At 47.1% G+C, this 17,235-nt stretch overlaps 1 protein-coding gene across 1 annotated transcript in view; it reads right to left on the bottom strand.

The window, feature by feature from the left end:
* The window catches only part of TET3 (tet methylcytosine dioxygenase 3), a 110,603-nt gene that overhangs the window by 41,776 nt on the left and 51,592 nt on the right, over nucleotides 1-17,235 (bottom strand). Inside the window, 1 exon segment of the mRNA XM_070379817.1 lies at nucleotides 14,073-16,194. Coding sequence (XP_070235918.1) covers nucleotides 14,073-16,194 — 2,122 coding nt within the window.

Here is a 17,235-nt window from a genome sequence, read left to right as displayed (position 1 = left end):
AAAATTTTGAGTTCTAACATGTTTGGAAATGTTTTTATGAAGCCTTTACACATGAATGGCAACTTTACTGGGCACAGAATTCTTAAGTCAAACATTTAATTTCAATATCCCAAGAAATGGAATTCATACATCCAACAAAGAACTCATATCCAGAAAAAAGAACCCTTACTGATCAATAAGAAAAAGAAACACTACAGAGAAATGGGCAAATGGCTTGAACTTTACAAAAGAGGACATACATTAATCATGAGGGAAATGCAAATGAAAGGCACAACGAGATATGAGTAAACACCTACCACAGTGGCAGAAAGCCTATTGATACCATTTGCTGGTTTAGATGTGAAGTACTACTGGTAGGAGTTTAAACTACTACAATCACTTTGGAAAACAGACAGTACCTCCTAAAGCTGAACACATACAATTTCAGTCCTAGATATACACCCAACAATAGCATATAAGTGTATACATGCATGTACCAAGGGATGTATATAAGAATGTCTTATAGCAGCATGACTCATAATAACCCCCAACTGGAAACAACCCAAAAGACTATCAACAATCTAATGGATTAATGGTGGTATATTCATAAAATGGAATACTATATAGCAATGAGCTGTTGCTACACACAAACAGATGAACCTCACAAACACTGAACAAAGCAAGCCAGAAAATAAAAGCATACATACATATGAAGTTTAAGAACAGGCAAAACTGATCAATGTGGTTAGAAGAGTAAGTTACCTTAGGACAGGAGTCAGCAGACTTTTTATGTTAAGGGCCAGACGGCAAACATTCAAGGCTTTTGCAGGGCATGCAGTCTCTACAGCAACTATTCATTTTTGCTAATGTAGTGCAAAAGCTGGAGAAGGAAATGGCAACCCACTCCAGTGTTCTTGCCTAGAGAATCCTGTGGACAGAGGAGCCTGGTAGGCTGCTGTCCATAGGGTTGCACAGAGTCGTACACGACTGAAGCAACTTAGCATGCACGCATGCACTGGAGAAGGAAATGGCAACCCACTCCAGTATTCTTGCCTGGAGAATCTTGCCTCCAACCCTGGTCCTCCAGGGTCGGAGGAGCCTGGTGGGCTGCCGTCTATGGGGCTGCTCAGAGTCGGACACAACTGAAGCGACTTAGCAGCAGTGCAAAAGCAGCCACAGAAAGAACATAGCAAATGAGCATGACCGTGTTTCATTAAGACTTCACAGACATTGAAATCTGATCATATAATTTTCGTGAGTCATGAAATACTATTCTTCTTTTGATTTTAAAAAACAATATAAAAACATTTTTTTAAAAAACCTGTTTTTAGCTCACAGCTGTAAACCAGAATTGGTCTGTAGGCCAAAGTTTGATTTAGGGAGCCAGGTGTTAAGTGACTGCTGCTGCTGCTGCTGCTAAGTCGCTTCAGTCGTGTCCGACTCTGTGCGACCCCATAGACGGCAGCCCACCAGGCTCCCCCGTCCCTGGGATTCTCCAGGCAGGAACACTGGAATGGGTTGTTAAGTGACTAGGGAAGGGTATACAGAGGTTTCTGATGTGATGGTAAAGTTCTGTTTCTTTTAAAAAAAAAAAACTGTTATTTATTTTTGGCTGCACCGGGTCTTCACTGCTTTGCGTGGGCTTTCTCTAGTTGCTGCGAGCGGGGGCTACTCTTCGTCGTGGTGCGTGGGCTTCTCATTGCGGTGGCTTCTCTTGTGCAGCACAAGCTCTATACACTTGGGTTTCAGAAGTTGCAGCGCACACGGGCTCCGTAGTGTGGTGCACAGGCTTAGCTGCTCCAAGGCATGTGGGGTCGTCCCAGACCTGGGATCGAACCTGTGTTCCCTGCACTGGCAGGCGGATTCTTTATTACTGAGCCACCAGGGAAGCCCTCAACAGTATTTTTTTAAAAAGAATCTGGCTGCCAATACAGAAGATATGAGTTCTATCCTTGATCCGGGAAGATCTCCCATGCCTCGGAGCAACTAAGCCTGTGTACCTCAGCTACTGAGCCTGTGCTCTGGAGCCCGCAAGTGACAACTATTGAGCCCGAATGCAGCAACTTCTGAAGCCTGAGCACCCTAGAGCCCGTGCTCTGCAACGAGAAGCCACCAAAATGAGAAGCCTGCCCGTTGCAACTGGGAGTAGCCCCGCTCACTGCAACTAGAGAAAAGCCCTTGTTCGGCAACCAAGACCCAGCACAACCCAAAATAAACAAAATTATTTTAAAAAAAGAAAACCTTGCTGAGATTACTCCACTTTAAAAAATATATTTATATTTTTGGCTGCACTGGGTCTTAGTTGCTACACACGAGCTTTCTCTAGTTGCGTGAGTGGGGGCTACTCTGTGCTGCAGTGTGCAGCCTTCTCACTGCAGTGGTTTCTCCTGGAGCACAGGCTCTAGGCACACAGCCTTCAGCAATTGCAGCCTGCTGGCTCTAGGGTACGTGGACTTCAGCGGTTGTGGCTCACGGGCTCAGTTGCTCTGTGACATGTGGAATCTCCCCGGACAAGGAACTGAATCTATGTCCCCTGCCTTGGCAGGCAGATTATTATCCACTGCTCCACCAGGGAAATAATAAAGTTCTGTTTCTTGATCTTGATGTGGTTACACAAATGCATGCTTTTTGTAAAGCTGTATAGGCATTCCTCATTTTATTGTGCTTCACAGATACTGTTGTTGTTTTTTTTTAACAAACTGAAGCTTTCTTGCAAACTTAAGATGAGCAAGTCTATCAGTGCAATTTTTCGAACAGTATTTGCTTCCCTTTGAATTTTGGTAATTCTCACAATAGGTCAAACTTTTTCATTATTTTATATGTTACGGTAATCTGTGATCTTTGATGCCACTGTTTCAAAAAGATTACAACTCACTGAAGGCTCAGATGATGTTTAGCATTTTTATCAATATTTTTAATTAAGGTATGTATATTTCATATATATATATATATAATGCTACTACACCCCTAACAGACTACAGTATAGTGCAAACATAACTTTTATATGCCCTGGGAAACCAAAGATTCCATGGGACTCACTTTAATGTGATACTCACTTTATTCCAGTGGTCTGGAACCAAATCTGCAGTATCTCTGAGGTATGCTTAAGATTTATATATCTTCCTATATATGTTTCAATTAAGAGAATGTTTTCTCCCCCAAACTCCCCTCCCATCCAGGCTGCCACATAACATTGAGCAGAGTTCCACATGCCATGTAGTAGATCCTTGTTGGTTATCCACTTTAAATATATTAATAGTAATGTGTACATGTCCATCTCCAACTTCCTAACTATCCCTCCCCCGCAACCCTGACAACCATAAGTTCATTCTCTAAGTCTGTGAGTCTCTATTTTTGTAAGTTCATTTGCATTATTTCTTTTTAGATTCCACATATAAGGGGTATTTCTCCCTCTCTATCTGACTTACTTCACTCAGTATGGCAATCTTTAGGTCCATCCATGTTTTTGTGAATGGCATTTCATCCTTTTAATGGCTGAGTAATATTCCACTGTATATATGTACCACATCTTTATCCATTCCTCTGTCAATGGACACTTACTTTGCCTCCACGTCTTTGCTGTTGTAAACAGTGCTGCAATGAACACTGGGGTGCATGTATCCTTTTGCATCATGTTTTTCTCTGGATACATGCCCATGAATGGGATTACAGGGTCATTTAAAAAGTATATCTTTAAAAACCAAGTATGTATAACCAACTTAATTTTTGGTTAATTTATTAGTAGGAAATCCATCATCCTTGAAATTCACCTTGAAACTCATCTAGATTATTACTTGTTGATTTTTATTTATTTTCTTTCATTTCAAAAACATTTTCTATTTTATCTTTGACTCCTGCCTTTGTTCAATTTGTTCCATGATTTCGTTGGGAACAGCAGCAAATGTTCCCAATATTCCTGACAGAACTAGTCTGTGTAGAAGATCCCTTCCGTCTCTCTTCTGTATCCCATATCTCCACTCTGATTCTGTTCATTTCTATTCTCTACTCTCACTTTGAGTGATCTTTCAAGCCTGTCCCTCTTCCTCACTGATTTGCTTTTTAACTCTGATTCTGCTTTTTGCCACTTCCAGTGTATTCTAAGTGCTTTGTGAAACGGCATGCTTCTTGCACAGTTTAATCCATTCCTCTTGTGACTTCCTTGTAATTTTAATCTAGAAGCTCATCTTTCATTTCTGGTTTCACAATGAACTTCCCTGAAGGTATAAATCAGTTTTCAAACTCTTATTTCCTCAAATAAGTCTTTATTTGAATATTATATTTAATCTTTCCACTTCCCCCTACAGAATCTGAATGGGTTACATATTGGATTTTTTACTTATTAATTAGTCATTCAATGGAGGAAGTTTACCTCCTGGCATTCTCACCCTTGGCGCTACTGACACTTTACTAGATAATTCTTCATTGAGGGGCAGGAGGTGGGGGTGGCTGTTCTGTGCATTGTAGCATGTTTAACAGCATCCCTGGCCTCTGTCCGCTAGAGGCCAGTAGAACCACACTGGTTGTGATAACCAAACCTGTCCTCAGACATTGCCAGGTGTCCCCTGGGGTAAAAAGGAGGTAAAACACACTCAGTTGAAAGTCACCTGTCTAGACTCATTTGCCTAAAAGCAGAATGGGTAGAATCTCCTTATTCTTCTGTATTTACCTGGATACTAACTCAAATTCTTCCCTGAGAAACTAAGCTTGGAGAATTAGATGTTGCAGAGGTTTCAATTATTAGCTCAACAGTTCAGCAGCCCAGGAGGATCTGGATCTGGCTGTGAAGAGCTGCAACTGGGAAATTGCACCTCTATGCGCTCTGTTCACTGGGGCCAATGCCTCTCAATCTGTATGTATGTCTGGGGGTGGAGGCTTGGGCCGTGCTCTGGTCTAATGCTAAGATTCTGGTTTATTTTCTCATATAGGACTGGACTGGTCACTCTGATCAAGTTAAGATAAAGTCCTATGGTCTGTTAGGTGGTTCAGCAAATATTTTTCTCTGCACAATGGCCTTTGTTTGGTGCTGCTAGCCCTGGGCTACAAGGCTGGCTCCTAAGATATGGTTCCTCAACTCTCCAGCCAACCATCCATCAGAAACTGGAATAGACTAGGAAATGGAGCCTATCTGCATTCCCAACTTCCTAAGTGCACGCCTTCAAGATGGGTGGTCTCCAGCCCATCCTTCCAAGCTGTGGAGTCCTTCTAACCCTCCACTCTTTTTTCCCCGACACTGGGAGTTGTATACACCTCATGTCATCATTATTTCAATTCAAATTGATTATCAGCTGGCAGATAGCCCTTGGAATTCATAGTTTAAGACTGGGGCCATTTTCAGATGTCAGTTGATAAAATCTTCTCTTCTATTTTTGTTTGTCTTGGTTCCTTTCACCACATTTCAGAAAAGGAATATTTGACTACCTTGCTATTAAGTCATCATTTTTCCTTTTAGTGCCCAGCATAGTATTTCTTCCTTCTTCATACAGTTAAAATGACAGGGCAAGGAAATGGCTCAACTCTTCTTAAAGTAAAATCTCTTATGTCTCGCTTTGAGCAGTGAGAGAAATGATGTTTTTTCCCTAAAATACACAATGGAAAGCTCTGGGGTAGAGCTCAGGAGAGCAAAATCCAATTTTCAAGAATATGCTAGTTACGTGGCTCTGGGTGTGCTTTTTTTTTTTTTTTTTCCCCTGTGCACTTAATTTTATTCTCAAAATAGAAAAATATGCTCTGCTCCACTTTTGCACAAGGCTGGGGAAAGACTGTCATGTATCCTTTGTGCTATCAGGAAGAGAGATTAAACACAAGAAACTACTCAGTACTACCTAACAGAAGAGTCCTTAAATTCTAAAAGAACCTTCTACCTTCTCTACCCAACTCTACACAGAGATCAGGGCACCCACACTTTTCCACTGGGGAACCTCATAGCCATGTATAGACACAGGCACAGGCATTTCTTTTCTTTACAACACTGACAGACAGTTGATAACTAATGCACAGGTGTCAACGTCACACAAAGGTTTTATTGTACCCATCTTTTCCCAAGCAATCCTATGTAACGCTTCAGCTTCCTGATGTAATTTTAGTAGACATAAAGCCAAACACCTTAAGTTTATGGAACTAACTCCATTTGCATGAAAACCAGTAACTGCTAGAACGTTGCCTCCTGGTAATTAGAAATCCTCACAGGCAGATGGTTGGGCCCCATCCTGGATCAGGTGTGCCAGATGAACCTTTCTAAAACTAAAACCTCGGTCATCTGCCTGTGAATCCGTGAGCAGCAAACTGGGCCTGCTGGTAGCAGACAGAAATGCTTCCATAACGATGGGCACACTCACTGATGATAAAGATGAAAGGTTAAGATCATGCCCAAATCTATCTGATGTCTTTGTAGAACTTAATATAGAGGTAAAAGTTGACCACAAAATATGTGGAGCACCACCATAAAATCAGCAGCAGTCTAGATGCTTTAGAAACATAACGTCCAGTTCCTGTTCTTAAGGAACCTGGGATCTGACTGAGAAGACGAGCGTGCACATTTAACAACAGACCATGGAAGACAAAGAAGAACCTGGCGTTAAATCCTGACCCATCTGCAGCAGGGATGCTGTTGGCTCTCCAAAACTAGGTCTGTTCTAACCTATCCCTCCTCAACTACACCTCCCACATCTCTTCCACTCTTCCCTCAGGGCCTCCTGGGTGAGATTCTCTGCCATGAAAGCTAGTATCCTCCGTTCTTGAGCTACATAGTCAGCCTGGTGAAATGTCTATAATTGTGACTTCAACTACCATCACTGGAAGCTGAAGAACTTCCAATTCACAGATCCAACCAAGTGCACCCCTGCTGGTCGCACAGACATCTCAAAGGCAGATGCCCAAACTTGCTTCCCTGCCAGCACGTCAGATCCTGGTGAACGGCTCCACCATCACCCAGTCATCCACCTGGAACCTCAGGAGTCATCTGTGACTGCTTCTTTACTTCTACATTCAACAGGTCACTGAACCAGTTAATTCTCCTTATTCTTTCTTTTATCCACCCCTTCTCTTCCTCCCTCCTACTCAATGTCAGTCTTACTTTGAAAGTGAAAGTGAAGTCGCTCAGTCATTTGCAACCCTATGGACTGTAGCCTACAATGCTCCACCGTCCGTGGGATTTTCCAGGCAAGAGTACTGGAGTGGATTGCCATTTCCTTCTCCAGAGGATCTTCCCAACCCAGGGATCGAACCTGGGTCTCCCACATTGTAGGCAGATGCTTTACCATCTGAGCCACCAGGGAAGTCCCATTCTTACTTTAGGCACACATTATTTCTTGCCTGGGCTTGCAAACTGGTTTCTCTGCCTTTGGTATCATCCCCTCTTCCCCTGAAACTCTCCTCTCCAGCCACACCCAATCTTTCGCCTAACACACCAGTCATACCAGAACTACTTGTATTTCTCCATGCTTTCTCATCTCCATATCTTCATGTGGTTTTTCATCTCTATAATCTTTATGTCCCTCTGCCCAGAACACTCTACCTTCTCCCTATTAATCTACTAAACTTCTACGTATCCTTTAAAACTCAGATAAGACAAAACTTCATCCAGAAGTTCTTTCTGAGTCCCTCCGACCCACCATACAGTCAGATCCCCCACTATATACTGGTATGCTGCTGCTGCTAAGTCACATCAGTCGTGTCCAACTCTGTGCGACCCCATAGACGGCAGCCCACCAGGCTCCCCCATCCCTGGGATTCTCCAGGCAAGAACACTGGAGTGGGTTGCCATTTCCTTCTGCAATGCATGAAACTGAAAAGTGAAAGTGAAGTCGCTCAGTCATGTCCGATTCTTAGTGACTCTTAGCGACTCTGCAGCCTATAAGGCTCCTCCGTCCATGGGATTTTCCAGGCAAGAGTACTGGAGTGGGTCGCAAGTGCCTTCTCCAATATACTGGTATACAAATATTCTATTGCCAAAAAAAAAACAAAAAGTGAAAGACCCCATGGCTCCTCTGTCCATGGAATTCTCCAAGCAAGAATACTGGAGGGGGTTGCCATTTCCTTCTCCAGGGGATCTTCCTTACCCAGTGATTGAACCCAGGTTTCCCACATTGCAGGCAGATTCTTTACTATCTGAACCACCAGGGAAGACCTTTAAAAGAGAGGAAGTTCTTTTTCCTATCAAACTTCATACAAAGAAGGAAACTATTCTCATAAACCCATAGGAAATCCGGACTTCCCTAGTAGTCCAATGGTTGGGAATCTGCCTTGCAATACAGGAGACACGAGCTCACTCCCTGGTCGGGGGGCTAAGACGCCACAAGCTGCAGAGCCACTAAGACCTCGCACTGCATGAGCGCATGCGCCACAGCTCTAGCGTCTGTGCGCCGCAAGGAAAGCTCCCACACGAAGCAACGAAGATTCCCCTGTGCCGCAGCTGAGACCTGATGCAGCAAAAAACTTACAGGAAATAGACTTCACTGTAGACAGAGATAAGTTTCTGTGTCTCCCATTCAAAACTGTGGTTCACCTGAAGTCACCCCGCGATCAGCCACATCTGCTGGACAACATTCCCCCCTCATCCAAACTTCTACCATGTTCCAGGCAAAGCAGAAGCTTTCCTTTTTATTTATTTATCTGTGGCTGTGCTGGGTCTTCACTGCCTTGCAGGCTTTTCTCTAGTTGCTGCGAGCAGGGGCTGCTCTCCAGCTGTGGCACGCGGACGTGTCATTGAGGTGGTTTCTCTCATTGCAGAGCACGGGCTCTAGGGTTCCCAGGCTCCTGAGTTGTGGTACACAGGCTTAGTTGCTCTGGGCATGTAAGATCTCCCCAGACCAGGGATCGAACCTGTATCTCAGGCATCAGCAAGTGGACTCTTTACCACTAAGCCACCAGGGAAGCCAAGGAGATGTTTTTCTTGTATTGATCTTTGGCTATTACTTTAGCGCAAGATGATCAACTGAACAAAACACAGCATTCCTATGAAAACAACCTCTAACATCTGTCTCAACTTCCTGCTTTCACTGTCATTATATGTCCCCAGCTACCTGTGGACTGCTCCTTGCAGACAGCAGGACAGATGTGGAAGCTGACAAGGACCTGTCTCCTTATCTATAAAACGACGAGCAGATAACCTCCAAGAATGCTTTCCCCACAAAAACATCATCTGGACGCATTCCCTGTCCTGGGAAGGTCCCCATTTCTGAGAACAGATAAAATACATAAAGGGCCTAGCCAACAGTCACTGCAGTGCACCATCCTGCCTCTGACAGGAGTGTCACAGGAAGGTGAAGTGGTGGTTAGAAGAGTCTCCGGTGTGTGCTCCCAAATACTACAAATGCATCAATACTCTCTTCTCCCAGTATTTCAATACAGAACTTCAATTTGGGTCATGTTTTCCCAAGTCTGTAGATATCATACTACCTTTTGGAGTAAAGCATCTCCTTTCAGGTCTTTTAAATTTATTTTTTTTGAAGCCCCAACAGGTACCTTTAAATGCAATATTTCAAGATTCAGAAAACAAGTAGAGATGAATCCCAGCCATGCCTTCAGAAAACCTGTAATCTCCATACAAGTGCAAAGTGGTGCTCTTGGTGTTTGGCTTACTGGTTACCTAGTGGTGCCCATATTGGCCAAAGATGCTTATTTAGCAAAAATCACCACTGAGCTTGAACATTAGGTTTCTTTTGCTATGCTCTAAGACCTTTTCGTGTTTTTATAAAGTTGTTCCCATACGTAAATTGTCTGTTATGAGAGCTTAATGACATCTCCAAATTTCACTGGCACTTCTACAGAAAATGCTTCCTGCAATCTGCATCTTTCTACATACCACTGTTGAGAGGCTGAGTTTCTGGAATATGAGATGGTTCCCACCTGACATTAATTTCAGAGTGAACAAGCTTCATTCCTAACCCTTGTCCCAGGCTTCAGTTCACAGAGATAAATTTCGCCACACCAGCTGAATTCTGCCAAACCACCTGTCCAGACTTTAACAAAAACCTCAGCACCTCCAGAAACTGTTTCCAAGTGACTCCTTCCTTCTTCGGCCCTCTCCATTTCCAACACCACTATTTTAGTTGGCCTTATTTCCCAGTGACACAATTTTAATCACAGTAATCACAGAGGTCCAGCTGCCTAGGTTCAAATCTTACTTCCACCGTGCTAGCTCTTTGACTTGGAAAAGTCATTGAATCTGATTTTGCAAGAAAGCAGGAAACATCAAGAAACGAAAACACATCATTATGATGGAACTACTGATAGTATCTGTCTCATGCAGATGTTATAGAGGATGAAATGAGGCAGTGCCTGCACAGCAGCGCTTGGCACAGTGCCTGGAAGAGAGCGAGCTTTTCCTCTACTACTTTATTGCTGCTGCTGTAGTTCTTATTGTTATTCTCAACAGCTTCCTAACTGGTCTCCTGCCACAGGGTTATCACTCTTCACCAATCCATCTTCTGGGCCACGTCTATAGGGGGAGGCATTTTCAAAAATATTTCTTGGTTATAAAATACATATTTCATTACAGAAAAGTCAGAAAACATAATGAGAGAAAAGCCCCCCACAGTCTGACCAGAAGTGACTTTGAGGGCCCCTTATTTCCCAGCATTTGGGGGAGACTTGTTCTGATCATAGGACTTGGGGGCCCCTCCCTTTCTCTCTCCATGTTTGTAGATATCTGATCTGTCTTCCTTGTGTTTAGGGCCTTATTTGCTGTTTCTCCTCCTCCAGGGAAGGAAATATTCTTATATGGGGCTGAGGACATAGTTGATTCATAATAAATATTTTAATTGTGGAATTCAATGATACAGATATTGGGATGAGATATCATGTTTGGTCAAACTGATTTTTTTAAACTTGAATTTTAATCCCACTGTTGATGTATTTCTTCCTAGACTTTTCTCTATTTTTTAAAAAATATTTATTTATTTGGCTGTGCGGGTGTTAGCTGTGACATGCAGGATCTTTAGTAGCAGCACATGGGATCTAGTTCCCTGACCAGGGATTGAACCCAGGCCCCTTGCATTGGGAACATGGAATTTTAGCCACTGGATCTCCAGGGAAGTCCCCTCTATTCTTGTTTTAACCCTAGGTGAGCTGATCATTTAAATATTCTTTGTATCTGCTGTTTTCATTGTTAGCATTTTCCCACAAATTAACATTTAACAACACAAGGTGGGTTTGGTTCTAATTGTTTGTTTAGCATTAGATAGCATACAAATAGAGAAGGCGATGGCACCCCACTCCAGTACTCTTGCCTGGAAAATCCCTTGGACGCAGGAGCCTGGTGGGCTGCAGTCCACAGGGTCCCTAAGAGTTGGACATGACTGAGCGACTTCACTTTCACTTTTCAGTTTCATGCACTGGAGAAGGAAATGGCAACCCACTCCAGTGTTCTTGCCTGGAGAATCCCAGGGATGGGGGAGCCTGGTGGGCTGCCGTCTATGGGGTCGCACAGAGTTGGACACGACTGAAGCGACTTAGCAGCAGCAGCAGCAGCAGCATACAAATATTTTATCTGTATTGCATGTAAATAAAATACAAACTGGAGCAACAAAGAACCAGTGCTGGTGCTCCCCTTACCTCCTGCCCACTGCCCCTGCCACCCCCCAACCCTGCCTGGCAACAGGCTGCCACCACTACCACATTGGATTTCTCTGACGCTGACTCTACTGCCCCTGCTTTCGCTCGGGAGCTCCAAGCTGAATCTTGTCCTATCCACTGGGGGGCTCCTCTGGCCTAAGAAATGCAGCAGCACCCTGAGGGTGCTGCTTAACCACGCTCACGAATTCCTCGGGCGAGGGTGGCTGCCTTCTCACGTTGCCCCACCTATGTTCACTACAGTCTTCAAAACCCAGCTCCGAACAGTAGCTTCCTAAGCAAAGCACTGCCCCCATGATGACAACCAAGCCTGGTGTTTCAGAGCACTATGGCAGTGCAACCACTTCCATATAACAGCACAGGCACTGGGCACATACCTGCTGACTGGGCAACCGGGTATTTCATTGTTTACATTGTCTCTTTAAGCAAACCACGATGTCCTTAGAAGGTAAACCATTTCTCTTACATTTTATCATATTGGTCACTAGGACTGGGTTAGGTAAACAATAACTGACTAATCAACAAAGTAACAGCCAACACTTTTCTCCTTCATAATATTTATGTTTTTACATCCTTTTCTTGCTTTTTTGCACTTGATAGGATTGATAATAGCTAAGCACTCTTACAGTGCTTCTTATATGCTAGACACAGTCCTAAGTGCTTTACCTGTATTAACTAATTTAATGTTCAGATAAACCCTGGTGACCGGGCACTGCTATCCCCTTCATTTTAGGCATGCGGGAGTGATGGGATTAAAATTCAAGTTTAAAAAAATTAGTTTGACCAAACATAGTATTTCATCCCAATATTTGTATCATTGAATTCCACAATTAAATATTTATCATGGATCAACTATGTCCTCAGCCCTATATAAGACTATTTCCTTCCATGGAGGAGGAGAAACAGCAAAAGAAGCCCTAAACACAAGGAAGACAGGCCAGACATCTACAAACATGAAGAGCGAAAGGGGGCCCCCCAAGTCCTATGATCAGAACAAGTCTCCCCCAAATGCTGGGAAATAAGGGGCCCTCAAAGTCACATCATTATTAGACCCAATAACGCAGAGGGTGGGCCCTCAGTGGAAACCACAATCTCAGAGCACGTTTGTGAGCCTTTGGCAGGATGCTGCACATCTGTTCACCCCTGGATGGAAGCACTGAGGCCAACTTTTCCTTGTTCTCCAAGAGATTCTTTGTTGCCAGCCCCACTCACTGTCTTATACCCCAGGAGTCTGGGATAGCTGGAGCAGGCAGGGCAGCCCAGCTTCTCCTTATCAACTGGGATACAATAGGCCAACAAATCACACAACTGACCAAACATTGTAGTGTATTTAAACAAGCAGAGAAGACAGGCTTCTCGTAAGATCTATTAGTGTATCATAAAATCACAACAATTCAACATGCTCATCATCAGCATCAATGCGTTTTTTGGCCAACATCTGAAACATGCACATCTTTTACGAATGCTCAGTAAGTAGCAGAGATCCACCTTCTAGAGTGGACCTGGAGTTTCCTGAGGCATCCATGACCTCCCTCGAGACAGCGAAGTCCCCAGAACAGCCTTCCAGAGGCCCGGTGCCCTGCTTCTCTTCCAGAAGGCAAGGCTCAGAAACAGACCCAATTCCTCAGTGCTCTTATCCACACCAGGGCTTCAACCATCATCTGAAATTAACTACACCCAAATGTATAACTCAGGGCCCAATCTACAGTCTCTCTGCCCTTCAACTCAGGCTGTCCAAACAGAACTCGCCGCTTCTTCGTGCATTCTCAGTGCTCACTCCCACCGAGCCAGAGACCTGAGCTGTCCACATCCCCACAGCCCCCTCCTCAGAGGCCACTAGTTCTGCGGCCTCTCCCTACCTACTGTTTCAGTTCAGGCCCAGCTCACAATAATACCTTTCTTACAGGCTCCCCCACCCATCTTTCCTCCCCACAAGCCGGAATAGTCTTTCAGAAGCACAAGCTGATGATTGGTGCTTTAAAACCCGGGAGCTCATTACATATTATCAGTAAGATCAAGCCAAACTCCCAAGCGTGGCTCCCTGGGCCCTGCCTGCAAGACCTGGTCCCTGCCTGCTTCTCAAGCCGCCTTTCATTCATCCCCACACAGACTCCTCCCCTTTTGCTTTCCAGGCCAAGAGCCATCAAAACAGGCCCTACCTTGTCACGGCCACCAAGCTGTTGCCCAAGCTAGTCCCTCTTCTCAGCACATCTTCCTTCCACTGGACAGCCCTGCAGGCCTCAGCACAAGGACGGCCTCCCACAGGAAGGCTTCCACGATGCCCTCACCTCAATCTGTATGACAAAGCACCACCACTGACACACGATATACCACACAGCATCACCATCAGTTTCCTTCAACATCTTCTCCACTAGCCTGCGAGCTCACTTCTGTGTCCGCAGGGCCCAGTGTGGTGGCCAGCACACAGCAAATGTTTCCCAAATCCAAGTCGGAGCCTAGAAATCCAAGCCCACCAGGCCTCATCCCCTTGCCCCTCATCCCTGACAGCCTGAAGGACTTACCCACACAATCACAGGTGGGGAACTCGGCCTGGGCTCTCTTGGCGGGTGTGTCCAGCAGACTCTTGGTGGGTGTGTCCAGGTACTTAAGAGGTGACTCCAGGAAGCCACTGAGGGTGGGTGTGAGTGGGTTCTCAGCCTTGGTGGGTGTGGCCTCCTGGCCTCCCTCCTCTGAATGGAAGCAGGTGGTTGAGAGCACAGTCACAGCCCCTGAAGATTCGATCTTGATTTGCTTAGGAGAGCGGGTAGCAAAAGGGCTCTCGGGGGCTGGGAGACAAGTTGGCTGGTTCTCAGGGTCCTGAATGGGCACAGACGGGGGGCCAGGAAGCCCAAAGCTATCCCCAAATTCAGCCTCAAACTGCCGGATGAGCTCTTCCAGCTTGTCATCAGCAGGGGGAAGAGGGCCAGTGGAGCCTGGCTGCAGGGCTGCCACGGGGCTGGGAGACCTCATTTCCTGAGTAGGGGCCAGCAGGCTGTCCCCGGAGGGACTAGGTGCAAATAGCGCAAGAGAAGGTTCTGGGGGCAGGGGGACAACAGAGCCCTGTGAGGTGGGGACGGGGGCAGGTGGGTGAGCCTGCACATCCTCAGAGGCTGGGGGCCTCAGCCCTTCCAGGATGATCTGCCGCAGAGGCGGGAAGAGGGGCTGCGCTTCTCGTGGCCTGGACTTCTTGATGTGAACAGGCTTCCGGACACCGGGCTTGATCCCAGGGCCAGCTCTGTCGGCTCCCAAGGGACCTCCAGCTGGTGTCAGGGGCTTCTTCTTCTTCTCCTTGGGTGGTCTGTCGGAAGGCCGAGGGGCAGGTGAGCTGGGTGGCGCCCACCAGCCAGGAGCAGGAAGCTCTGAGGGTGGCGGGCGGGAGGCGTCGTGGGCCTGTTCCAGGAAGAGACTGCGCTTATGGTGGAGGTGCTGCTGCAGGGCCGTCTGGGCCTTCTGGTGGGTGTCAGGCTCCGAGGACGGTGTGGGCGCCTCCCTCTGGAGAACAGGGGACGGGGAGGAAGAGGGCACCTCGACCTTGACCTTGGGCTTGGTGGGCAGGGCCTCGGGCCGCTTGAATACTGACTGGATGTAATCGCTGGCACTGCCCAACAACTGCTCCAGTTCAGCCATGGGGTCAGGGCTTGGGCGAGGCATGGGCCACGAGCTCTGGGGAGTTGCCGGTGGGGTGTCGGTGCCCCAGGCTTCAGGAAACTCTGTTCTCGGAGTTGCTGCAGGGAAGGCAGGGCCGTCAGGAGCAAAGGATGGGTGCTCTTCAGGAGGGACCACAGGCCACGAGGGAGCCCCGAGGTAGGACTGGGGAGATCTGAAAGGGGCAGGAGGAGACAAGGCCTCGGGAAGGGGGCAAGAAGCCTGGGAGGTGGCGTGAGAAGGTTGGGGGAGGGCAGAGGAGAGTTGTGTGAGGGCCTCAATGGCAATGGCAGTCTGCAGGCTGATGTTCTTCTCCTTGGCGATGCTCAGGGCGCTCTGGGACAGGGGCAGGCCCTCCAGAGGAGGCATCTGGGGGACCTCGGAGTTGAGAAGTGGCCCGGTGACTGGCGCCGGGAGGCCAGCATCACCAGAAGGCAGAGTCCCTGGGAGCCTAGGCCGCTCCTCCCCTCCCTCCACGACCACAGACTTGATCTTCCCCTCCAGCCACTCGAGGTAGTCAGGGCACTCTGGGCCATCGCAGTTGCAGTTGGGTGGTTTCATGCCATGCCGAGCGAGGGCCAGGGCCGTCTGCAGTGTGTCTAGGTCTTCACTGCTGGCGGAGCAGCTCTCGGGCCCTGGCCTGGGTCCCCTGCTGTTGTCCCCAGCCTCACGACTCATCTCACGGTTGAAGGTTTCATAGAGCCGGGTGCTAAGGGCTCCATAAGAGGACACGGCCTCGGCCACGGCCGAAAAGGCCACCAGGTCGTGGGCATCTTCCAGGCGAGCGGTGTGAGCTGGTCCTGGGGCCGTGTCCCAGTCGGGCTTCTGGTCTGCTTGCCAAGGACTCCCGGTGCCCAGTAGACTGGGTCCAGCAGGTTCTCTAGCACCATTGACTGGCGCCCCTGAGGCGCTTAGCTGCCGTGAGTCCCCATGGTACACTGGCCCTGAGTCCATCTGACCTGGAACAGGTCCATCAACTGGGCTGAGCTCTGAGCCTGTCTGAAGAGAGAGAGAGGGGAGGAGGAAGAAGAGGGAAAAAGATGAGCCACGATTCATGAAAAGCACTGTCCTGTGCCACACCAGTGAGAGGCACACCTAGCCCCGCTTTCCTTGCCCACTCTCCCTGTCTCTGACAGAGCCTGAGCCTCAGTGCGTCGCCCCACACCTCCTCTCCCAGCAGGCTGCACCCCAGAAGCGGATCTCTAAGAGAGCCTAACGTGGACATCTGAATGCTGCTCAGATCCTTTCTGGGTCTCATACTGATCACACCAATGAAAGGCCCCGGAAACCAAGCATCTGTTGAGGACACATGTAAAGGTCTTCAACGATGACCAAAGTGACGCCAGAACCTTTGCCTTCTGCCAGGAGGAGAAGAAAGCTAACTAAGCAGCCATGTAACAATGCGCCAGCAGGGCAAAGTGTGTGTGTGATGGGCAGGGGACGAGCACCTCTGACTAACAAACTCAGTCTGGACAAGGGGCCAACATGGCTTCTCGTGGGAAGGAATCCATGGTTCTTTTCTTGGCCTTTTACTGTCTTACTCAAGCCCAGGCTGAGCGCAGGTGGCAGACAGGACGACCTTCCTAGCCCCGCCCCAGGCCTGAGGAAGCTCTGATCATCCCATACAGCCTGTGTTTAGCCCCACACTGAGCCATTCATGCCAATGAAAAGCAAGTTCTTGCTGGAAAGAAGATCTAAGCTTCTGCCCAATCCCAGGAACCAGCATTATTCAGCTGATGTCCACCCGAAGGACACCGAAGGGGGAGAACACAAGAGGAAGTGGGCTGGGGCTCCACTCCAGCAAGTCAAAGGTAATGCAGAGAGGCAGAAGTGAGTCTGCATGAATTCATCCCACTGGAAGGGAAAGCTCTTCCTTACAGAAGAATGCGAATAAAACATAGAAAAGGCTAGAAAAGGATATAGACACTCATCAGTGGAGGCTACGAATAGCAGATGAAGGCTTGGCAAAACATCTCTCTAAAAATGACTTAGTTACAATAGCAACTTAGAAATCTAGCGGACACCAGTTTTACCAAATGA

The sequence above is a fragment of the Bos mutus genome, chromosome 11, assembly GCF_027580195.1.
Source record: "Bos mutus isolate GX-2022 chromosome 11, NWIPB_WYAK_1.1, whole genome shotgun sequence".
NCBI classification, from domain to species: Eukaryota; Metazoa; Chordata; class Mammalia; order Artiodactyla; family Bovidae; genus Bos; species Bos mutus.
Note: the sequence above shows the minus strand (reverse complement) of the source record. Positions and strands in the feature narration are given on the sequence as shown.